Here is a 24,562-nt window from a genome sequence, read left to right as displayed (position 1 = left end):
GTATAACATATGACAAATAAATGTGTGCCTCACATCTCAGACACATGATGCTATGTCCATCAAATACGTAACTACAAACATTGTAGCAATCGTGATTGATCTTGCAGATTATTAGACCTAAATTTAAAAATGATAAAAAACAACCCTAACTGGTCATCCCATATCAACTCCAGCTGCCATATTTAATTATGTGACGGTATTTTCCGGCTTCTGGCGAACATCCCATGGTGGTCAAATACAATCCAATCTTAGTATTTTCAGAAACAAGATTATGCCCAGAGGCCAGAAATCATTTCCAATAGCAATTTCGAACTCCAAAATGACGACTCCGGTATCAGGAATATAGCCTAAAGTGGTATTTGGCCAATAATTCCAATACTGTCAAAAGCAGTTTCTGTAGAGCAGCCCTAATCGCAAAATAAAATTGAATATGAGTATTTCTCAAGTGAGTTGTGTTAATGCGACAGAGAAATATTGATTGATTTTGATATAATTGATTTTATTAAATGAATCGGGTTTAAACTACCGCGAGTGTATAAGAAGTAATTGATTGTTCGGAAGGTTTGATCAATTGACATTGTTTGCCATTTTTTTTATTTTAGAATATTTAAAAAGAGTGTATCAATATCACAAAGTTGCAGGTTTTTGAGCTCATGAACAAGGAGAAACAACATTATTTTCATTATTTATTCATTCTTCAGCTAATCAGGGTGTGCAATTTTCTTAAAACGGCACAGACATTTTATAGTTTTATGTTCATATTTTAAATAAATTTGAAATTTTAAAGCTAAGAAAATCTTCACACATTTAATCTTAACTGTTTTGTCTGCAAAGCCTACAACGATTCACTGGGTCGCGTGTTTCGGGTGTATCACAGCATAGTTCCAATTTATGTATCATAAAAAAAATTCCGCTTTGTTTCAATTGCGTAGGTCATTCGCATATCCAGTAGGGTGGGGCGAAAAATAATTGTTAGCTCCCATGCACTTTTCGTGTTCCTAATGGGTCCCATAACAACTGTGTAACTTTTCAGATCGATCGGTGAAACGCCCGATTTGCGTCCGATTTTTAAAGTTTCCCTACGATTTTATATGGGAAAATCCACTTTTTACTTATTCTCTAGAGATGTAAAGTTGGCTCTCAAAAAAATATCAATGCATGATATTTGTAGGAAATTTTCCTGGAAAAAACTCTTCTGAAGACCGTAAGGCGCTACGATGCTTGTAGAAACAGCTATTCACCCCAAACTGATTGAATGTCTGACGGACGGCTCACCTTTGAAATATTCCAGCAACACTGCTACAGCATGCTGCTATTGCAAACTCGCTTAAGTATGAGAAATAATTTTGCGTGGAAATTATTTTAAAGTGTGATTGTTGCTCATAGTATCTTCGGGGAAGCCTCCAAGATAAATTTAAGCGATATTATTTCTCAGCACATGGTTGAATTTGCAACAGCAGCATGCTGCAGCAGTATTGCTAGTAAAATTCAATGGAGAGCCGTCCGTCAGATATTCAATCAGTCGGGGGTGAATATCTTTTTTCACAAGCAAGGTAGCGCTTTGCGGTCTTCAGAAGAGTTTTTCCCAGGAAAATTCCCCCCCCAGGAAAATTTCCTATAAATATCATGTATTGATATATTTTTAGGAGCCAAGTGGACATCTCTATAGAAAAAGTTTTGAAAAAGTGGTTTTTCCCATATAAAATCGTATGGAAGCTTTGAAAATCCGGCGCAAATCGGGCGTTTCACCGATCGATCTGAAAAGTTACACAGTTATTGTAGGACCCATAAGGAACACGAAAAGTGCATGGGAGCGAAAAAATAACACCATCGCTTTTTTCCCATATTACCATGTCCCAGTCTAATATTCAGGTGCGACAGCCGAAGTGGTGAGGTGTCTCTAATTCAGGGGCGACTCATGGCTTTTGAACCTACCTGTTCAACTACAAATTTTGAAAATCGCAGTTTGAGGAAGTAATCACAATCATGTTCGCATAATTACGCAAGTCATTCTATTTGTTACTATTTGAAAGTGAAACTAAAAACCAATAAAATATTAATATAAATTTGCGATTTAGATATATTTTTTGCAAGGCGTTCCCATGTGCAATGCACAGGTTGCACCTATGGACGAGTCGCCCCTGCTCTAATTATTAATACAGTGCTATTTCGAACGAATTCACACCAAGCCGCTGTGCAATGTCCGGGACAGTGCCGTGTTGTCGCCGTGCGAATGAAAAATATCGTTGCCGACGATATTTTGTGCTTTCCGGAGAGTGCATGGCAGCAACTTGCGAAGATGTGACTATGTGGCAGTGAAATATTTTCGTTTTTTTTTGCATTCGCGTCACAGCTTGGACACTGCCCGAAAGCAGTGAGAATAGCTGAACTCTGTTATTCTAATTCGTACATAAACTTTATATATATGACTGGAGCAAGAGAAACCAAACCTACCGTCAAACACTGACGGTACACGAGCAAAGTGAATAAACTTGACTACTACGCTTGACTTGTTAGCAAGGGTATTGTAATCATTTAAATAAAAAAGGTTTACAATAATTTGAGTTTTTATTCTTTTTGTTTATTTCGATCATTCTATCATTTGGAAAAGCGTTCATTAGATTACATTGAATTTTATTTTGTTTGTTCTTTAAATAAATCATTTTCTGGTAACAACAGGATATGTGTATGAATGCAGCGTTCCGATTGTGTAGGCTTGCTTGCCCGATCGATGTCGCAATCGCTTAATTTTTCGAATCAGTCTAAGAAGTAGAATAAAGGGAAAAAATAAGCAATTGTTCTCATAACGGAAACTTTGAGTTTTTACCCAGGTTCTCCCGCTGAAGCAAGTTTACCGATCCCTTTGAATATTTCTGAGCTTTACAGTTGATCGTTGGACCATGTAGTAATAGTTGTACCTAGAGTTTCCACAGAACTGCTTGGAGGCAACAACTCGGCAGCAGTCCCAGCAGCAGTAGCAATAGTCCCAGCAGCAGTAGCAATAGTCCCAGCAGCAGTAGCAATAGTCCCAGCAGCAACAGTGGTCCCAACAGCAGCAGTAGTCCAGCAGCAGCAGTCTCTGGATTAGGATTTACTCTGGTCAAAAAAAAAAACAAAAAAAAACACACACACAAAAAGTAAAACAAACCTCTTTCATGCTCTCGTGCTGGTATGTTTCACTCAAGTTCGGCATTGGAAGCTTCCAGCGCACCCGGTATAGACCTCAGCTTCCTGTGACTACGGCCGCGTACAGATCTCGCTCGTAATTAACATGAAGCTATTCATAATGACAAAAAAATAAATTTTATTCATCACTTGCAATTATTTTCTTATTTACTTACACTGCAAAGTCGGGTGTTTCCGGTAGTAAAATAGTTTGCTGGATAAGAGTAAAAGTCAATTAACAGCTTTCCAAGAATTCAAATGATTCCTTGAAAACTGTAGCGTATCGCCAGAGTGTTTATCTCCAAACGAAGTGCATTGTGAAGAAGTGAATATACCACTATATCGTCGGTTAGTGACACAACTCAAAATTTTAAACATTTGATGTCGTAAACTATCATCTCACAAAGCATTTTGTTCCACTAACCAGTAAAAAAGCTTATGGGACCACGTACTTTTAAACGTGTTTTTTCCCGAAACAAGTAGATTGGCTGATCGTACTCACCTTTCTTATTGTTTTTCATTGGACCCTAGGAATGAATGCAAGATATTTCTAAAACTGCAATACTTTTCAACTAAAATCAAGTTATATTTTTGTTAAGAGAAATTCACACAAAGGTATTATAGAATTGAACGTAAAGAAAAAGTAAGTGATGGGGGAACCTGAGAATAAACCCATGTTTATTCATTTTTGATATCGACCGACAAAGCTTGACAAAGCAGACTCTAAAACCTTGCGGCCACGCAGCTCCTGTCTCAGAAGGTTATGCACTTGTTCTCGCGATAGATAAAAATTATTTCTGTTGGTGTAGACAAACATTATATTTTAGAAAAGTAAATGCATATTTATTTACGCATATCATTTGATCAAAAACTTTCGAAAAAAAAACTAGTCACAGCAGTCATTGTAGCAAAAACATGATTCCAACGTCTCTCGCGGTGAGCATGTTACAGAAAGAACTACTTATCAGAAACACAAAAACAAAACATAAAATTAAAAAAAAAAAAAAACAAACAAACAAACCCTGTAGGTTGTACCTTTACGCTGTACACAGAGGCGGACGAAGAGTGATTTGAGCTGCAGGCGAAAACTGTTTTTAACGCCTCCCTTCATCAGATTCAGATTTTCTAAACCTCCCTTCATTTTTCAATTTATATCAATAGTTGTATTTGACATCAGACCTGGATTCCAAAGGGTGCGGTCCGAAGAGAGAACATAGCTATCTGAACTTTCGCGATCCAAAAAATTTCGAAAAGCGATCAAATTCAACTTGATTTAAATCACAAGCAGCAGATTTGCAGGTTTATACATTTGCATTTCTATGAATGTGAATAATTTCGATCCATGTATCAAACATTCCTAAAAAATGTGTTTGTTTTTCTATGCTTTTATTCTGAACCAAAATAATTTCTGCTGTAATATAAACAATCACAACTCTGTTAGTTTAAACGTCACATTCAGCTCTTTGCGAGAATGTGAAAAAATATGTAGGGTTTTGGAATACTTCAGCAGCGGTTTTCTTCGGCTCCTTTTCAACAGCATTCGAATGCAAAACCTGCTGGAGAGCGACCGCTGCTGACGTAATGCAATTTTCTACCGGTACTCAAGTTATATTGTCATTCAGTTAAATGCATCCTTTGAGGATTATTTGCAAGTGGTTTATCTTTAGATGGTGTCAAAGTTGATGTTTTAAAAATAACGATTGAAATCGACGGGGCATCTTAACCTAACCTCACCTAGTCCTAGAACAATCGAGTTTTTGAAATTGAAACGGTAGTATTCTCTCTAAAGAATTCAGAAGTGTTAAATGATTTTTGTTTTATTTGGCAACCGCTTTTATTAAAGTTTGTAAATGTAGGGAAATTTTTGAACAATGAAATTTTGTTTTGTCATAAATTTCAAAAAAAAATATATAGATGTCCAATTTTATTTTTCTTCCTTTATCTATTCATTAAACAATTTAATAAACTGTTTTAAAATTGGAGCTCATATTTACAAAATCCGTTTGAAACTGTCTTGGTTTTTCGTTCAGAAATACACTGAAATTGCTTTTTACGCAAATTTTTGCGTGATTTTTTCTACAACAAATTCTTAACAAGTCGGCCATTCCAAAAATTGTTTTGATGATGAGAACGTCGGCGAAATTTCCCAAATTAAATTTCTGGAAAATAACTTATTTCTTTTGACCTTTTTTGTCCTAAATTTTGTTTCGTTTCGTTCATTTCACAGGTGAAATTGACTCTGCTATTTAGTTGCTTTTTCAAGTACTAAGAACAGTTTCGAAATTAACATTAACATTGATTCTGGAGTTTTCATGTTTGTTCCATGCGCCACGTATCCCTCGCGCAAAAAGTGGTTTTGAACTAGAAAAAATAAGATCTCCAAACACAATATGTTAGACAACAAAACTAATTCTCAATTCCAAGCAAAAAAAAAACATTTTCATACAAAAATGAGTGATGGTCAAGTAAAAAGTTTCAAAGATGTCCAAAACAAATTAACATTTATTCATTCAACCAAAATAAATATGTAACCAAAGTAATTTTAATTTTTCTAATTTTAAACTCTTTTTAATTTTTATGAACGTTTGCAATTGTGAAAGAAACCGTCAGAATAAATTCGGTAGCTGATATCCAATAAATTTCATGGGAAAGAAAAACAAAACATAGATTTTTCCCCATTTTTTAGCTTTGCTACAGTTTAGAAAGCTAATAAATAAAACTTTTATCAATATATCTTTTGTCCTTTAATTTATATAATTTATGCAGTCAGATTTTTTTATGCGAAAGATACGAACTCGTAAAAAAACCGCGTAAGAAAAACCGCGTTAATTCGAAAATCCGCGTAAAAAAACCGCGTTAATTAAAAAATCCGGCTAAAAAACCGCGTTAATTCAAAAACCTGCGTAAAAAACTGGTAAAAAAATCGCGTATAAAAACACCGCGTAAAAAAACCTGACTGTATAAGTCCTCATAACTTATATTAGCATTAACACAGTAAATTTCTTTTTTAAATAAGTCTTTCTAACTTTGTCAATTATATTGTGGCTGGAAATATAAAATATGTAATATTTGTTTAAAAAAAAACCAAGTCTTTATAAGCAAGCAAAACAGAAATCCAATAATGATGAATCACGACAGTCTAAAATTTTGGGAATGTTCTTGGAACACCGACAAGCTTATGCCAACATGATAATAACAGTAATAAATTTTGAACTTTACTAAAACTTAGTATGTCCTGTTGACAATTGTCGCTATGCCCAAGTGCTATTTGTAAAACTTATATAAAAAATCTCCAACCACTCTTTACTTTCTAGATCAGTTCAGCAGTTAAAAATAATGAAAAAAATTTATATATTTGAATTATGAACAAATTCAGTTGACACAAAGAAACTTTATAACATAGTTTCCAGTTCAGTCGATTAAGTCTAAGTTTCGTGAAGCCCTCATGATCAGGAGATCATCCATTTTAAATATCACGACTCCCCGTCAACTACGTGAGAGTAAAAACAGCATTACTATTGACATGGTGTTTATTCTAAAACGGAACAAGTTTAGCAAATATACAACGGTTTTTGCATGTTTCCATTTCTTAAGTATTCCAAAAAACTAGAATTTTAATTTGATTTATAATCGATGTTTCAAAATAAAAAATCAAATGTACAAATTCATATTTTTATTGACTTGATGAGCAAGCCTGGAAAACCACCCAACCAACTAAACTTTCCGAACATTCAAATTATTATTGTGGTTTGAATTTAGATTTTTTTAATCTTTTCGCTCCCACATTAAGCGCCCTTATATGATTGACGAGGAGGCGACCGCCTGCTTCGCTTTCGTCTTAATCCGCCCCTGGATGTACATGAATGGAGGATTTTGCATGCTTTATTTTTTTCACAAAAATGGTGATTGTTTTTCTTAAAAGTTTCGTTATTTTAGTAAAAATTTTCGGTAGGAAAAAAATGTGGCTTTAAATTGAAATTCCTTCGTTCCGAGCACGCTATTAATGTTAAAAACAAGCCTGTCTAATATTCAGGCCTATCACAGCCACATTGGAAAAAATAGTATCGAGATAATCGTTCGTGGCGTGTGGCGCGCAGCAGCCAAATCGGTGCTACTGCTCAGAGGTTTATGATATTTTGAGAAAAGATACTCTAGTCGAAAAAATCCGAATATATTTATTGCTTTATCTGAAGGTACATATCCTTTCATAAAATGCAATAAAAAGTTTTTCGATTTTTTTAAATAACACAAGTGTATAAATGCAGATGTATTTAGTACCGTAAAAAGCCATATGTATAGTGAGCGCATACTTTACTTCCACTGATATTGGCCTGTATCTATTTTAAAAAATGCAAAAAGCGGTAATTCAAATAATCATTTCAGGTTGCCCAAGTGCAAGTTACTTCGATGCACCCAGCAATTTCGAATAGGTATTATGTAACATTGGTGTATCACCGGTTTACTAACGACAAAAAGTACAAAGCAAAAAGTTTTGAAGCACTGTTTTCAGACACTCTTTTGAAAGATTTCAAATTAATTTTGAAACGATGCAAAACGAGCTTACTATTGGGGTTAATTCAACGAATTGGCACTGCGGTACCAAGTGCCTGAAAATGGTGTCGATTAGAACTTGGACATGCCAAACGTATCGAAAACAATTATGATTACGATTTTTTTCAAGTTTGAAATTGTTATCTGCAAACTATTAGACTTTTTTTTTTAAGGTAAACATTCCATCACATGGTGAATTCCCGATTTTCACACTTCAGCAGCGGTTTTTTTCAGCATTCTAATTCAAAACCTGCCGAAGAGCGACCTCTGTCGATGTGATGCAATTCCTTACCGATACTCTAGTTTTTTCTCTATTTCGTGTTCATCATTTTTACTGGATTTTATTAACATATTTTGATATGCGTAAAAAACTAATCTTTGATACATTCATTTAACTTTTAAAATAAGGATAATCATACGTCGAAATGACTCCTGAATTCTAAATAATTGAATAGGTTTTTTTTCTTTAAATTATCATTGAATGGTCATTACAGTGTCACCTCACCGATAAATAACAGAAACCAGGGGAGGCATTGCGCAGCTCGATTCGAACGATTTTCGCTATTTTCGAGAAGGTCGCATACTGCCAGTTATGCTTTAAGCTTAAAATAAGCTGTCATTGTCATTTGTCCTGCGGCCCATCTAACCCGCAAAGTCGGAAAAATACGAAAAACGAAACATCACGCCCCCAGCGATCATTTAGTTTTATTCGAGTTGCTCGAAACGAAATGCGCAATGTCACCCCAGAATTCAAGTTTTAATATTTCTTTATTGTTTTAGAAATAATGAGAAAAGACCAACGCACTGTTAGCAAAAAAAATGGACAACATTGCAGAAAGCGAGCAGTCAAAATGACGCAGACTATCTTTCAAGGACGCAACTTTAAAAAAAATACAAAATAAATTGTTTTTTTTTAACAGTACAACTTTTTTCTCTTGATTCCTCCATGACCGGACAGTCCGCAATGTTTAGGGAATCTTTTTTATTTTTTATTAAAAAAAATCAGATTATTAAAATAAGAGTTTTTCCACATAATTAATTTTGAATTGTTCTTTTAATGTTTAAATTCCAGAGTATATTTTTTTTGAAAGACAAAATTATTATCAACAAGTATGCCGAAGACGTCACACCAATCAAACAAACCATTTTGTCTCTAAAATACAGTAATCACCTGATTATATCTGTACCCGATTTTATCTGCCACCGATTTTATCTACCCCCGATTTTATCAGGGTGAACTGACTTTCTATCACGCTTCAATATTTAAGATATTTTTCATAATTCTGTGTATCATTCTGGATGCAGTTTACATTAAAAATTCAACCGATGCACAATGTTACATTTTGTTATCGTGCGAATAATTGAATAGTGATACAAATGTTTATTTTAACCGTATAATATGTTCGGAGAAGTTTCAAAATATTTGAAAACGCATCTTTTGATGTAGAAAGCTGGAAGATCAATCCTCCTAAAAGTGAGATAGAATATTTACTTTTTCATTAGATAAAGATAGACGCTTGGTGTCTTAGGCAAAGTATTAGGTGATCTCAAAACAAGAAACTTTACGGAAGACATCATTTTTCTATCTCTTACAAATTGCAAGCAACATGAAGTTTTCTATGAGAAGGCATTGAAAATCGTTATTTACATTTTAAGATTTTTCTGGTTGCAATATGTGAGAGATATCAGCATGCTGTCTTCGGCAAAGCTTAGTGTTGTGAGAACATCTAATATTTTGCTTATGGTACTGCGCTACAAAAAAGCAAGCAATTGATTTTACCAATTCAAACAGAAACATGATCAATAAAAAAATTTAATTGTAATATATTTGCACCTCTACATCGATTTTTTTAGGTTTTTTATTTTTTAAGGTTTGTTCAGAAAAGTTTCAGGCAACTGAATTATCTATCTAAAAAAATGTTTGAAAAAAATAGTGATGATCGATTTTTTATTGTCACTTTTTGTTTTTGAAATTTTTTTTCCAGTACAGGATCTCAAATTGAATTTTTTAAATATTTTTTTTTAAAGCTTAAACAATTTTCTCAAATTCATCCCTTGATAACTTTTCTCTATCTTTAGTCATTATTCAGATATATCGATTTATGAAAAAACAACTGTAGCTTTTTTCATATGTTTGTACAGATAAATTTTCCAAAAAATATTATAATCGCTGATTTCACGTATTTAGTTATTGATTTAACACCTTCAATAAAAGAAATAAATTTTAAAAATTTCCCGATTTTATCACTTTCCCAATTTTATCACGCCAAAAATCAACAGGGTGAGATATAATCGGGTGATCACTGTATTCATAACCATCAATACTTTTTCAATATAGCATTTTTCAATAGCTTCTCAAAAAAGAGTCGTGTTTCAAAAAATTAAACCAATGCGTCTTTTGCCCATAGAAACATCTATGCAAAGTTTGAAACTGGGACATTTTTTGTGGAAGTCTTTTAGATTAAGAACTCTTTAGATTAACTAACTATTGTTTAAAAATGACGAGTCAAACAGCGAACAACATAACCTGAGCTCACCTGGGCCAAGAAAATTTTTTTTCTAAAAGAGTATTCTACGCTTTTACGACAGAGTTTCCTAAACACTTCCGTTTTTGTTTTTAAAAAACAACGAACATTTAATTTGTTTTTTGAAAAATTTGGCAAAAGTCCCACATACGCGTTTTTGGTATGTAATAGCCCTAAAAAACAAAAACTGGAATCAATATTCCAGTCGACTGTAAAAATGCTGTTTCAAGAAAACCGCTCTTAAAAATTCTAATATCCTAAAGTCGTTTGCCATGAAAGGCTAGCTTCCAAAAAACGCGTTAAGTTCAAAATCCACGTAAAAATACCGAGTGAATTCTGAAATCCACGTAAAAAAAATTTACTTGTAAAAAGTTTTTAATCATGTTTGAAAATTAAAAAGCAGTGTTATTTCATTCTGCGAATGAACTCGAATATCAGAGAAAATGACCAAAAACCATTTAAATTTTTCTGGGAAATTCAAGTGAAAAACGCGTTTGTTGCTTGCCCACTTTTGGAATGTTTAGAAGAAAAGATTTCCCATTTTGTTCTACGCGCCGCGTATCCGCCGTGTAAAAAGCGACTGAAACGTAAAAATGAATTTCTTGAAACAAGTTGTTAGACAACAATTTCAATTCTCAATTTCAAGCAACTTTCGCATACAAAAATAACCGATGATCGAGTAAATAATTTCAAAGATTTCAAGAAACAAATTTAAAATTCCCTTGATCATCCAAAAATAAATATATATTTTAAGATTTTGCTAATTAAAAAAAATGGAACCAATCGGATTAGCACACTGAAAGTAATTTTGATTGTTTCCCATTTTAAGCTAATCAAATATTTTTGGAAAATTGAAAATGGCGAAAAACATCATAGTAAACTCGGGAACTGAATTTAATGGAAAAGAAAAATAAAACTTACAATGTTTCCCATAGACTTTGCTAGAGTTTAAAAAGCTAACTGATTAAAGTTAACTAAACATATCTGTTCCTCTTTCAATTATTTGTATTAGCATTAACACGGGCTTTTTATTCAAAGTAAATTATGTTTTTATTCGGGTCTTTTTATTTTATTTTTTTTTTTTCAATAATCATCATATTGTGGGTGGAAAGACAAAATATGTAATATTTATTTTTAAAACTAAGCAATCAAAACAGAAATCTTGCTTTTAGAACGCTGACAATTAGAAAAAAACATCAAGCTTATACTGGCATGATATTACCTATAGCCAATTTTGAACATCATTGAAACTTGGCGTGGTCTGGACAAATTGCCGTTTTTCTCAACTGCTATTGTGTAAAACTTATATTGAAAACCTTGAAACACTCGATACTCGCTAGATCAGTTCAGCAGTAAAAAATAATCAAGTTCTAAACCGTCTCTCTTAACCACGATTATGAGATGCGGCAAAGTCAATGGTACGGAAACACGCATCATGCTTGGAAACTTCTGTGTACAAACATGCACTGCTATTGGGGTAAAAGTTTTTAATATTACAGGAAACAAATGTGATTGACACAAAAACTGAGCCAAAAAATTCCCAGCCCAGTCGATCAAGTCTAAATTTCGTGAAGTTTTTAAAATCGAGTATCCTTTTGAGAATCAAGACTATTCGTCAACTACGTGAAAATAAATAATAGCATATTCGATTAACTAACGAAATGTTTTTTATTCTACAACGAAGTTTTTCAAAATTACAACGATTTATGCATGTTTGCAATTCTTATAAGTGCACTGGTTTTAGAAAATGCACTCTTTGATATTTCAAAGCGAGTTCATTTTTGTTTTAATTTTTTTTATGTGTTTGCAAAAACGAATTTGCCATTGATTTGTAATCAATGTTTCAAAATGAAATTTAACAAAAGTCCACTTAACAGTGGCTAAGAAACAATGTGTCACTCTAATTTTGACAAAAAAAAAGATATTTAAAGAAGTGCAGTAAAATTTCACAACAAAACTTATTTTGCATTGAATCAATTTGATCAACCTGTTTCATATAAGACTTTATGATTCATTTTTATTAAACGCTTGCAAAAAAAACTGACAATTTTCGCCCTACACATTGAACAATTATAACTCGGTGCAATGTGAAATGCAGTGTAATACATATGCGAAAACTCAGTCACTAGTAATTAGAAATTAGTTTAGATTTATCTTAGAAAAAAATATAGTTAATAATTACTTAATAATACAAACAAACTCAAGCTCCCAACCCAACAACCCCCAACCAGAAAATTGTCAAACCATACTAACCCCAGTAAATCGGGTGTAGCGATGACTCCCTCTAACAAGTTTGTTTTAACCCTGTGAAAATAATATGTATTGTAAACACTGCTCCGTCAAGCTAACGCAAATGAGCTAGAAAATAAACAACTTTAAATCTCTAACATTTAACAATTAAATGCATATTTTAATTGACTCGATAAGCGGTCTAAAAAAAAAAACAACTAAAACAGCCGGCCGGAATTATTGCTGTGGTTTAATTTTTTTTTTTGCTGAAACACTAACCTGGCGAGTGCAATTGCACTTATTAAAGATGCAGAAGAATAAACACAAACACCAAACACCAAAACAACACACTTGCTGGTTACCAACCAGCATTCTTTTATCATCTAGCGCGGATTAAATCCGTTTTAAATTCGCTAGATTTTCCGTTTCACTCACGAATGATATGCACCGCACTTAACCTCCATGGGTTTTACTTTTTTTTTTTCACATGAAAATTATAAATTTTTCACTACTGCACTCCCCATTACAGAAAACATAGCACCGAATTACACCCAGAAGCCGAAAAAACACTTTCGACACTTTTTAACCCGCCGCGACAGTATTTTCTTACTTTAAACACGCGAATTTTTAACGCGACACGAAATAATTAAACTTCAATCACAACTCGATTGAAAACAAAAAAATGTTTGCGCTACGTTTGCTTTCGATGAGAATAAACAAGAGTTCAATACACACACCAATACAATAAATCGTGCATCTGTTTGCGCGACGTTTGCTATCGGTGAGAATAAGGTCTGCGCCAAAGCGAGAAAGACAGAAAAAAAACCGAAAGAATATGCCCGGCGCCAAAAGAGAAAGACGAAAAAAACAGAAATAGAGCGTCCAGCGCACACACCAATGCGAGAGATCGTGTATTTCGAGCGAATTTCGTTCAACCCCGCATGAATTTTGAGAGAAGCGGGTCGGATGGTCCGAATCGCGTTCCATGAAATTCTGACTGGGTCTTCTCTCTCTCTCTCTCATTATGTGCTGTGGGTCCCGCACCACCGTATTAGCTCGCTTTACCCGTTCTCTCTCACTCAACTCACAGACTCTCATTCAACCGATTATTCTCTCGTCTAGGACTAGCGAACCTATACATTAGAGAAATGACAAGACACTCACCGTTAAGGCAACTGTCAACATCAAAACGGGCGAGTTGTATCATTTTGCATTGCCGTTATCCGTTTTGATGTTGACAGTTGCCTTAACGGTGAGTGTCTTGTCATTTCTCTAATGTATAGGTTCGCTATCTAGGACCGAGTCCTTCCGTTTTTCGACAGTCAGATTTTTTTTTTAATCTTGCGTTTTGCTTTTGATCGCTGCGTTTTTGTATTTACACGCTAAATGTTTAATGGGGTGTTTGCCCCTCTTCTATTCACACGTCACTTGTTTCTTATACACTATAATCCCTACAATATTCTCCTTCTCTACTCTCATTATATATTTCAATACTTCGATTGATAATATCTTTTTTTTGGTTTAAATTTGAATATAATTGTGAATGCATATATCTTATGTATGTATTTTCGCGTATTAACGTATTAACAGTATTTCTTAAGGACGGTATGATGTTCTTATTATTAACGACGATAAATAATAGACAAATCATTATCAAAAGTGGATGTATTTATTCCTATAGTATGTCTGTCAGTTTTTCTTTTGTTTTGTTTTGTTTTATAGATACCTTACTTTAAAACACCATAAACATACTCATCGTCGTACCGTGCTGGCTTTCGAATGCCTTCTCGACGACGTAATGTTCGTTCAATACAATTATAATCGTTGTCTCGAATGGGCTGCTCTAATATTTGCGGTAAGGGAGCCTGGTTTTCTCCGATATCAATTTCGCAATGTAGCTCTTCCGTAATATCGTGACTATCAAGGTTGACCGTAGTTTCTCTTTCTTCTTCAAAGGGTGCTCTTTTGACGTCTTGGACGTTGCGCGAATATTGGATTCCGTTTCTACTCATAACGACAACCTTGGCCCCGTGCCTCGCCACCACCGTGAAACGCTCAGCCGAAAACATTGGATCTGTCTTAGTTTTTGGGTTTGTGTATAATAGTACACTGTCTCCCACTCGAATGTCCAGAGGCTGGGAAACGTTCCTCGAAATTTCCACCCTACCATTAACTCGAACGGTGTCACGGTTAATCTGGAGTGGGGTACAAGGGTGTTGTGCCTATGCACATACTGCTGTAGTGCCATTCGCCAGTTCACTCCATCTATTTTAGAAGCGGCCAGGGCTTTTATGATTCCCTGGTTTTGACGTTCCACTGCCCCATTTGACTGCGGACTAAATGGTATGGATTTTCGCACCCGAACGCCTTTGTCCTCCCAAAACTCAGAGAAACTAGCACTTTGGAAAGGCGGTCCGTTGTCACTCTGAATTATTCTAGGGCAGCCCCAGAGTTTGAAAATGTCGCACAAAATCGCGTTTGTACTGACTGCATCTGTTTGTCTGATTTCGGTGACTGAAAGAAAGCGGGAGTACGTATCTACTACTATTAAAAATTCTCCCGAGCCGAATCCTGGAACGCATAGGAAGTCTATCTGTAGGATTTCCCATGGTTTCTCCGGCAGTTCCCGCGAACACAGCGGAACAGGTGGATTTTTTCTTGATAGCATTGTGCAGGTACGACAGTTCTTTACAAACAGTTCAGCATCTTTAGAAATGCGAGGCCACCAAAAAAATTCTCGCATGATTCTTTTCATTGAAACTTCACCCACATGTCCTCCGTGAGCAGAAAGTAATGCTTTCTTACGTAGCGATTTGGGTAAGACGATCTTGTCATCTTTAAACACCATCGATCCAAGTTTATGAAGACTCTTTTTCTGACATTCGTATTTACTTAAGCTTGGGAGCCAAACATCGCAATCCAATGCCTCACAAATTTGTTGTATCTCTTCATCTTGTTCTGCATGAGTTTCAATTTCGCTTAAGGTCAAATCCATGCAGCCTGCATCAAGAGTGAATAGTAAATGGTTACTGTTCTCTTCCTCGAAAGGTTCATCGTTATGCGAACATTTAATTATTCTTGAAAGAGAGTCAGCTACATTTTCTGTTCCTGTAACTCTTCTCACTACAAAGTCGTATGGCTGCAGACGAAGCGCCCATGCTTCGGCGCGAGAGACCGCGCGTTTTCCTATATGATGACCTGAGCCGAATATGAACTCGTTTGCTGCAGCATCCGTTCCGATAGTGAAAAATCTACTCATCAAATAAAAGGTAAACCGCTCAACACCCCAAACGACTGCCAGGGCTTCTCTATGAGTTTGCGGATACCTCTGCTCTGATGCGGTTAGCGCTTTCGATGCACACGCTATTATTCTTGGTATCTCTTGGGCATTGAACTGCACAAGGATTGCTCCCAAACCTGTTGCTGAAGCATCAACGAACAGTTCTGTTTTGTCTTTCGGGCTGTAATAACCCAGGGTTCTAATCGAATTGATAGCGTTATTCTGTAGGTCCCTGAACTCGGCCTCCTCATTTTCTGTCCAGTAAAAATTTTCGGAACTGGCTAACGCACGAAGGAACTTTGTCCTAGAAGCTCGATTCATCAAAAAACGGTCTATGAAGGTTACCAACCCCAAAAAACTTTTCACCTCAGAGCAATAAGATGGTTGACGAAAATTTTTAATTGCATTCAGTTTATCATCTTCTATTTTCCATCCGTCGGCTGCTACTGTGAAGCCTAAAAATTTTACCGATGAGCTACCAAACACGCACTTAGATGGATTGATTTTGACTCCATGTTCTTTTAGGCGGTCCATCACTACTGCCAAGTTGGCATCGTGTTCGTCTTTGGTCTCGCCATATACAATAATATCATCGAGATAGTTTCGGACACTCTTAATATCTCCCAATATTTTCCTCTGTAGCACCTCTTGGAAAATATCTGGCGCATTGCATAGGCCGAAAGGCAATCTAACGCAGCGGAACATTCCTACTTCGGTGAAAAAATTAGTCAGATGTCGACTATTCTCATGTAATTCGACATGGAAGAACGCATTCGACAAATCAATCGTCGAAAACCATTTTGCACCGTTTAACTCTGCTAGTATTTTCTCTAAGGTTGGCATAGGAAAGGGAGTTCTAACGATGTACTGGTTGGGTCCACGAAGATCTATCACAAGCCTGAAATCCTCCTTTCCTTTCGGAATGACCAACATGGATGAACAGAATGATGAGTCCATTGAATTTGTGACTGGTTCAATAATACCAGCCGAAACTAGCTGTTGCAGCCTTCTCTCCACGAGTGGCTTCATGGCTAGTGGTACATTCACACAAAAACGTTACGACAAGGAGGTTTAGTTTGATCATACTTAATTTCGACCGGAGGTATATTAAATCTCGGAAACACGACCTCTGAGCTGATGGTCGAAATCTCTAGGGTATCGGAATGCAATCTCCAAGATTTTTGGTTTATGTTGATTGGAACTTGTAAACCCAATAGCAATATGCTATATCTTGTTGCCGTAGGCCTTCCTAGTAACGAACGTGCCTCTTTCACCACGTAGAACTTTTCTAACAAATTGGGCCGATCCTCAGATATGAAAAGGAATGCTTCGAAAGTGCATACCACTTCTATTTCACCTGCTGAGGCATATGCTTTCAAAGGCCGATCTGCTTCCATTCTGACATTATACAAACCGCTGCTGTGGCATTTGTTCCCTTGTAATTGAGTAAATACTTTTTCTGTCAACGTGTTGACTTGAGCGCCAGAATCAATTAAGAAAATGCATAATAAACCCGCTAACTTGGCCTGGATCAAACCTTCTTCTAGTTGTACTGTTGCAACGACCATTTGTTCTGTTGTAACCACCGGTTGAACTTCCAACTCTGCAATCTAGTAAGTAAATGGTTTGTAAGACCCTAATTCACAGATAATCTTTTCTTTCGTATATACGTGAATGAAAACATTGTTATAAAAAAATGTTTATTAACAGTACCATTCTGGTAATAATACTAAACTATGTTTTCAGTCTATGTACTTTGAAAGTGAAATACGAAAAAAGAGAGAAAAAAATCAATTGGAGTCACTTATCGGTAATGTCACTTACATCTTCGGATATAACAGCTTTTTCTGTTTCTTCTCCCTCAGCAGCTAACATTGCAGTTTTCTCCGATACCAGTGGCTTCTGATCCTCTATCATTCGACTATTTGTAGATCTCACGAACGACCTGCAAGCTCTTTGCAGGTGACCCAAACGTCCACAATTCCAACAAACCATGTTCACTGCCTTGCAGTCCTCCGCCTTATGGAACAGACCGTTGCATCTGAAACAGCGACTTGCAGTAGTCTCCGGCCTGTCTCTCCAAACTGTCCGCGGAGTCCTTGCAAATCGCGACCTGAAATCTCCTCTACGATTATTTGAAAGAGTTTCATATCTTCCACCATCGAATGATCGTTGGATATTTTTCTCTCTGGTAGGTACCGCGGTGACACGAGCTACCGTTGTTGGCTCCTGGTTGCTGTGTTTTATACGAAAATACTTTTCGTTTAGTCGTATAGCTTCGATTTCTCGGACTTTGTCAACAAGCTCTGCAAAAGAGCCTTTGCGGCTAAGCATTTTAAGTGCCATCGTGCGAACTTCGCGACATCTCGAATGTTCTGCTACACAGGATACAATTTCCTCAAGTTCCTTACTCTCGCTAAACTCGCACAAACGCGCTGTTGCTCCAACTCGCATGAGAAACGCAAGGTCCGTTTCCTCAGGTTTCTGGTTCATAAGGTTTAGCTTCCGACGCTGAAGCATTACGTCCGAGCCTGATCCGAAATATGTTTTTAAGCGCCATAAAGCGTTTGAAAAAGGATGCGTATCCTGATTCGGTGCGTCTGGAGTCGACTTTGTATTCCTGAATATGTCCAGGAGCCGTTGGCCTGCTTTAACTTTAAACACAGTAAACTGAGTGGCTTCATCAACGACTGCCGCTAATTTCATTGTATCTATCAATAAATCTTTCCATATTTCGAAATCGTGCCTACCGATTACATCACCGTCGCAGGACGGCTTGCATTCTGGAACGGTAATCGCGGAAACAGACATCTGATTCACCGACGACATGAATCGTGTCATTTCTGCACTGCCCTTGGTACCTTGCCACTGTGTACTGGTTGGGCCAACATCGTCTATGAAATCTACACTATTTATCTCGCTGCTTATGCTTCTTGGTGTATTCAAACTTGTTTGAAGCGATAAAATTGTTTCACGTGCTTTACACAATTCATTATTCAACTTTACGTTGCTAGACTTTAACTCAGCAAGCTCTTTTAGGACCGTATCCAATTTTTCGTTTTTTTTCTTACATTTTCTGTAACATTAAAAAATATCAAACGTTAAATATGTCGATCAGGTACAATTCCATAAACAAATGAGTTTTGTTCCTTTTTTTTTTTTTTAATAACACTGTACGCCATTTTTTTCCACACATCGCTCATGGTTTTCTATTTTTTTTTTCTCAGAAACACGATAGCGGCATTTTTTCTTTTTCTTTTTTTTTCTATATCGCGCATACTTTTTTTCATTAATTCAATAGCCTACTAACCTAAATGCATCTTAGAATCCGTCTTCTCATATTCCTTTTACTATCTTTTTTTGCATGACAATTTAATTTTGTTCACTGTAGTACTATCAACGGGGCCATTTTCTTTTTTTTTGGCATGCTTTTCTGCTGCGTGTTTATGGGGCATATTTCCCTCCCATTAATTATAATCAACAACGCGTAATTTATTTACACAGTCGTTACACAATTTCAAGTTCGTGAAACCTTTAGAGCGGGGTATAATACCTACCTAACAGGAGCGTTGGGTTCTCCAACTGCGCCATATTTGTCGTGACGCTTTTTCCGATGGCTCTCTATATCGCGTCCGTTGCTGCCGAATATCGTCAACTGAATGATCTCTGTTTTTCATTCGCTCTATTTTCCAGCCTCAAGTAAAATAAAGCTGCGCTTCATTCTTACTCTTCTCTCTCTCTCTCTTCATGTGCTGTGGGTCCCGCACCACCTTATTAGCTCGCTTTACCCGTTCTCTCTCACTCAACTCACAGACTCTCATTCAACCGATTATTCTCTCGTCTAGGACTAGTCAGCCTATACACCAGAGAGACGCCGAGACACTCACCGTTAAGGCAACTGTCAACATCAAAACGGGCGATCTGTATAATTTTGCATTGCCGTTATCCGTTTTGATGTTGACAGTTGCCTTAACGGTGAGTGTCTTGTCATTTCTCATATCTATAGGTTCACTATCTAGGACCGAGTCCTTTCGTTTTTCGACAGTCATATTTTTTTTTTAATCTTGCGTTTTGCTTTTGATCGCTGCGTCTTTGTATTTACACGCTAAATGTTTAATGCGGTGTTTGCCCCTCTTCTATTCACACGTGACTTGTTTCTTATACACTATAATCCCTACACTCAAGAGCATTATAAGAGCTGCAAAACTACGACCGAGCGTAGAGGATGAAAATTATTATGTGAAGTTTGTGGATAACATCGACAAGTACCTGAAGGCCATGACAGATCCTGCAGCAGAGCACGAAGATTTCTCAAAAATGTACCAAGAAGAGGATGAATCGGCCGTAAAATTTCACGCTCGTCTCACGGAAAAAGTACTCCTCTGTTGCTACAGTCCGGCGGATCAAGACCGTTTCGTGAGGAATCAACTTCTGAAAGGCCTTCGCAACCAGGAACTGAAGAAAGCGACACGAACATACAATCACGATTCCAGCACAATCGTTCAAGCAGCAACACGCGCCGAGGCGTTTCAGGCGGAAATTACCATCCCCCGAGAGGAACCGAGCACGCTTCTGGTGAGCAGTAGCAGCAGTTTTCGAGGCACTGAAGGTCAGCATAAGCGCGGGTTAGTTGCTCAGCCCACAACCAGTAATCCAGCGAAAAGATTCCAACCCTACAGGATGTCAGCATATCAGCCAAGGGGAAGTGTGAGTCGTCGTTATAGATGCTCGAGATGTTTTCGACCATCCCACGCTGGTAGAGAATGTCCAGCACTTAGAAAAAATTGCAATTCTTGTGGTCAACGCGGGCACTTCGCAGCTGCATGCCGAGTGGATAGAGTCCGCACGGTGAAGGAAGATATTGCTGAATCCGCTGTAGATGAGAATCGAGAATAGGTAAAAATGGAGAAAAAACCTATAAATAAAAATATATCGAACAAAATTCTTACCTGTCGCTTTAATTACTTTTCTCGTTATAGCATGTTAACACTTTATCTTTACACGATGTGCAGATAGATTGTCGCATTGGCTCGTCAGCTCCAATCAGATTTCTGATTGATTCAAGAGCTGATGTAAATGTTGTAGGAGGTGCGGATTGGATAAAGTAAAGCAAGGATTGTGAAATGGGAAAAGCTACACTCGTTCAGAACAAAATACCACAGAGTACCAGTCTTCGATCCTATGCATCAAATATACCCATGTTGGTAGAATGTAGATTCAGAGCTACAGTTGAGGCGGTTGGACTTACTAAACCAATAGTCACGGTGGATTTCCTAGTCGTGAAGGAGGGTAAGAAATCTTTGCTAGGTAGAGCCACAGCTAGTGATATGGGCCTGTTGAAAGTAGGGAAAATGGTAAATGCTTGCGAAGAATCTTCCATATTTCCGAAAATGCCCGGCGTAAAAATTAAATTTAGCGTCGACGACACCGTGCCACCTGTTCTTAATGCGTACTATAATATTCCCGCCGCTTATCGCGATGGAGCTCGCCGACGACTGGAACAAATGGAAGCCAGGGGTATTATCGAAAGGGTCACTACTGCTTCACAATGGATTAGTGGCATGTCCGCCGTCCCGAAGGGGAAAGGCGATTTTCGCTTGGTGGTGAACATGAGAGCGCCAAATAAAGCCATTAAGCGAGAATATTTCCGTTTACCTATTATCGACGAAATGAAGGTGAAATTGCATGGTGCAAAATATTTCACTAAGCTCGATCTGTCGGATGCATTCTACCACCTTGAGTTAAGTGAAGACTCGCGAGAACTCACCACGTTTATAACCGAAAACGGAATGTATCGTTTCACTCGCTTGATGTTCGGCGTCAACTGTGCGCCAGAAATATTTCAGCGTGAGATGACGCGAATTTTGAAGGACGTAAAGAACAAAATCGTATATATCGATGACATATTGTTATTTGCAGAAACTATTGAAGAGCTGAGAAAGATAGTTGCTCAGGTCCTTCAAATTTTACGATCTAATAATCTTACTCTCAATACATCTAAATGTGAGTTCGACCAGACGCGTGTTGACTTTCTAGGTCATGAACTAAGCGAAAAAGGCTTTAACATTGAAGCCTCAAAAGTGAAAGATATTCAGAGATTTCGTCATCCGTCTACCTCATCAGAACTTCGTAGTTTTCTCGGACTAGCATCATTCGTAAGTCCATACATAAAGGATTTTGCAAACATATCCGCTCCTTTGTGGTCGGTAGCAACCGCGCTGAGATGGAGCTGGGGCAAGGAGCAGGAAAAAGCCTTCGAACTCATAAAGCAACGCATTATCGATTCAACGATATCCTTAGGATTCTTCTCGGAGTCAGATAAAACTGTGTTATACACAGATGCATCGCCAAACGCATTGGGCGCCGTATTGATCCAGAGTAACGACCAAGGAACATCACGAATAATAAGTTTTGCCTCGAAGTCGCTGACTGCAACGGAAAGAAGATACGCTCAGAATCAGAGAGAGGCGTTGAGCGCAGTGTGGGCAGTGGATCATTTCTCCTACTTTTCGTTGGGGAGACACTTTATTTTGCGTACAGATGCTCAAGGGATGGCGTTTATTTTGAATAGATCCCGCGAGGAATCCAAACGGGCTTTAACGAGAGCTGACGGCTGGGCTCTACGTCTTAGTCCGTATGACTACGATATCGAGTATATCAGAGGGCATGATAATATAGCGGACCCTTCATCGCGACTCTATTGCGGTAATGATGAGGCATTTAACGAAGAAATAAGCCCAATAAGTCTGTCACCTGGATACTGAGGAAGAAATCCATAGATATTCAGAACGGAACGATACTATAGTACAGGTAGTTCGTGCCCTAGATACGCAAACTTGGCCAAAAAGTTTGATGAATTTTAAATCTGTAGCCTGTGATCTATTATTTAATGGGAAAATTTTATTAAAAAGTGGATGCGCTGTTATTCCTCTAGCACTCCGTGAAAAAACTTTGGAGATAGCCCACGTAGGACACCCACTTGAAGCCAAAATGAAGAGCATTCTTCGTCGACGCGTATGGTGGCCTAGAATGCCTACTGATGTGGAAAAATGGGTTAAATCTTGTGCCATTTGTTCCGTGAATGGACGACCGGAGAGACGACCTCCCATGCAAAGAGCATTTGCCCCGAAAGGGGTATGGGAAACTGTCGCCCTCGACTTCAACGGACCTTACCTGAAGCTGGGGGGAATATCGATTCTCGTTATAATCTTCCTTGGATCAAGGTACGCTATAGCGCGATCGGTCAAATCTACCAAGTTTGAGTATACAAAGGCTGTGTTGGATACGGCTTTTGAGAGAGAGGGATTCCCAAAAGCAATTAAGTCCGATAATGGACCACCATTTAATGGCGAAGATTATGCCAAGTATTGCTCTGAGCGTGGAATCCAAACGATATTCTCGACACCCTTCTATCCCCAGCAAAACGGTTTGGTAGAAGGCTTTATGAAGGTGATAAATAAGGCAATGTCAGCCGCGATTTTAACGGGGGCAAATTATCAAAAAGAATTACAAGCCGCAGTGCAGTCGTGCAACGCGGCGGATCATAGTATTACCAAACTGCCTCCAGAAGAAGTATTAACCGGACGCAAGATTAGGCGAGGGCTACCACTTTTAAACTACAGTAAATCCGAGCACGATGAAAAGCTACTGGATGCGCGAGATCGTGAGGCGAAATTGCTTTCAAAAAAACGAGAGGATATTCGCCGCAGAGCCAAAGAGAGCAAGGTTATACCCGGAGACACCGTTATCGTGGAGCGTTCATCTAGAGGTGAAGGTGACAGTAGATTCGGTACAAAGCGCTTTACCGTGATGCGAGAACACAACGGCAGCTTGGTCCTTTGTGATGCAGATGGCCAACAGCTCAAACGCCACGTATCACAAACCAAGAAAGTCCGGTTGTGGCGAAGCACGACGCCGACTAAGGTCCCTGAAGAATCATCATTTCCCGGAAACCCTGCTGATAGTGGTGCATCTTATGAACGACCGAAGCGGGAGAGACGACTTCCCTCCTACTTATCCGAATATGCACACGCGGTGGACGGCAGCCTTGGAAAATTATAGACTTTGAAATAAATGTTGTATACCGTTTACTTTGAAGATTTTTCTTTTCTTTTCTTAATTCTTCACTGCAAATAAAGATTCTTCTGCAGTTATTTTTTGGTTTGTGAATCGTGCTTCGTGCTTCAATTTTACATTGTTCTTCTGCTGAAATTAGGTTACGTCTTGATGCTTCCGATTCTTGTGGAAAAGTGGTATGATCATGATATGAATGAGTTTTGACTCACACCGAACAGCGATCATTTCCAAAGCAACGCGGCAGTTAGGTTTCCTGTCTAAGATTGCCAAGGACTTCTCGGACCCACACTGCTGGAAGTCATTGTATTGTGCTCTCGTCCGCCCAATTCTAGAGAATGCGTCAATCGTGTGGCAACCGCATCAACTTTCGTGGAGCCTTAGAATCGAACGTATCCAGAAGCGGTTCATTCGTCTTGCACTGCGAAATCTGCCTTGGAGGAATCCCGATAGTTTGCCACCCTATCCTGACAGATGCCGACTACTGGCTCTCGATACACTGGAACAACGAAGGAAACTGCAACAAATTTTGTTCGTGGCGAAAATTTTGTACGGTGCAATTGATGCCCCCAAACTACTTGAAAAGATGAACTTTCGCGTACCTTATAGGACTCTTCGGAATACATCGTTATTACAGCCAACCTTTCACCGGACTTTGTTTGGTCAAAACGAGCCGATTTTAATTTTAATTAATAGAAGAATAACATGTCGGAGCATTTGGAAATAAAACTGAATAAAA

At 37.7% G+C, this 24,562-nt stretch overlaps 2 protein-coding genes and 1 long non-coding RNA gene across 3 annotated transcripts; 1 reads left to right on the top strand and 2 right to left on the bottom strand.

Moving 5' to 3' along the window:
• Positions 1-2,624: 2,624 nt before the first annotated feature.
• Positions 2,625-4,182, bottom strand: LOC129718485 (uncharacterized). The gene is made up of 5 exons (XR_008726917.1): positions 3,668-4,182; positions 3,342-3,379; positions 3,149-3,277; positions 2,828-3,079; positions 2,625-2,762 (listed from the first exon to the last, which is right to left on the bottom strand). It is a non-coding gene; the product is annotated as an uncharacterized LOC129718485 (long non-coding RNA).
• Positions 4,183-14,197: 10,015 nt separating this feature from the next.
• LOC129717188 (uncharacterized protein K02A2.6-like) lies at positions 14,198-16,779 on the bottom strand. Its single transcript, XM_055667037.1, has 2 exons — positions 14,705-16,779; positions 14,198-14,633 (listed from the first exon to the last, which is right to left on the bottom strand). The coding sequence occupies exons 1-2, from the start codon at positions 16,777-16,779 to the stop codon at positions 14,198-14,200; spliced, it is 2,511 nt and encodes an 836-aa protein (XP_055523012.1).
• Positions 16,780-22,779: 6,000 nt separating this feature from the next.
• LOC129717187 (uncharacterized protein K02A2.6-like) lies at positions 22,780-23,811 on the top strand. Its single transcript, XM_055667036.1, has one exon. The coding sequence runs from the start codon at positions 22,780-22,782 to the stop codon at positions 23,809-23,811; it is 1,032 nt and encodes a 343-aa protein (XP_055523011.1).
• Positions 23,812-24,562: the final 751 nt, after the last annotated feature.

The sequence above is a fragment of the Wyeomyia smithii genome, chromosome 1 (assembly GCF_029784165.1).
Source record: "Wyeomyia smithii strain HCP4-BCI-WySm-NY-G18 chromosome 1, ASM2978416v1, whole genome shotgun sequence".
In the NCBI taxonomy this organism is placed as follows: Eukaryota; Metazoa; Arthropoda; class Insecta; order Diptera; family Culicidae; genus Wyeomyia; species Wyeomyia smithii.
The sequence above is the reverse complement of the archived record's forward strand: the minus strand, read 5'-3'. Positions and strand labels throughout refer to the sequence as shown.

Bases quoted from the DNA above. Each gene is read 5' to 3' on its own strand.
- LOC129717188 (XM_055667037.1), bottom strand. From the start codon at position 16,779: ATGAAGCCACTCGTGGAGAGAAGGCTGCAACAGCTAGTTTCGGCTGGT. The intron at 14,634-14,704 runs GTATGTGCATAG...AGTTAATGGTAG, and splicing joins TGGCGAATGGCACTACAGCA to GGTGGAAATTTCGAGGAACG.
- LOC129717187 (XM_055667036.1), top strand. From the start codon at position 22,780: ATGCCTACTGATGTGGAAAAATGGGTTAAATCTTGTGCCATTTGTTCC.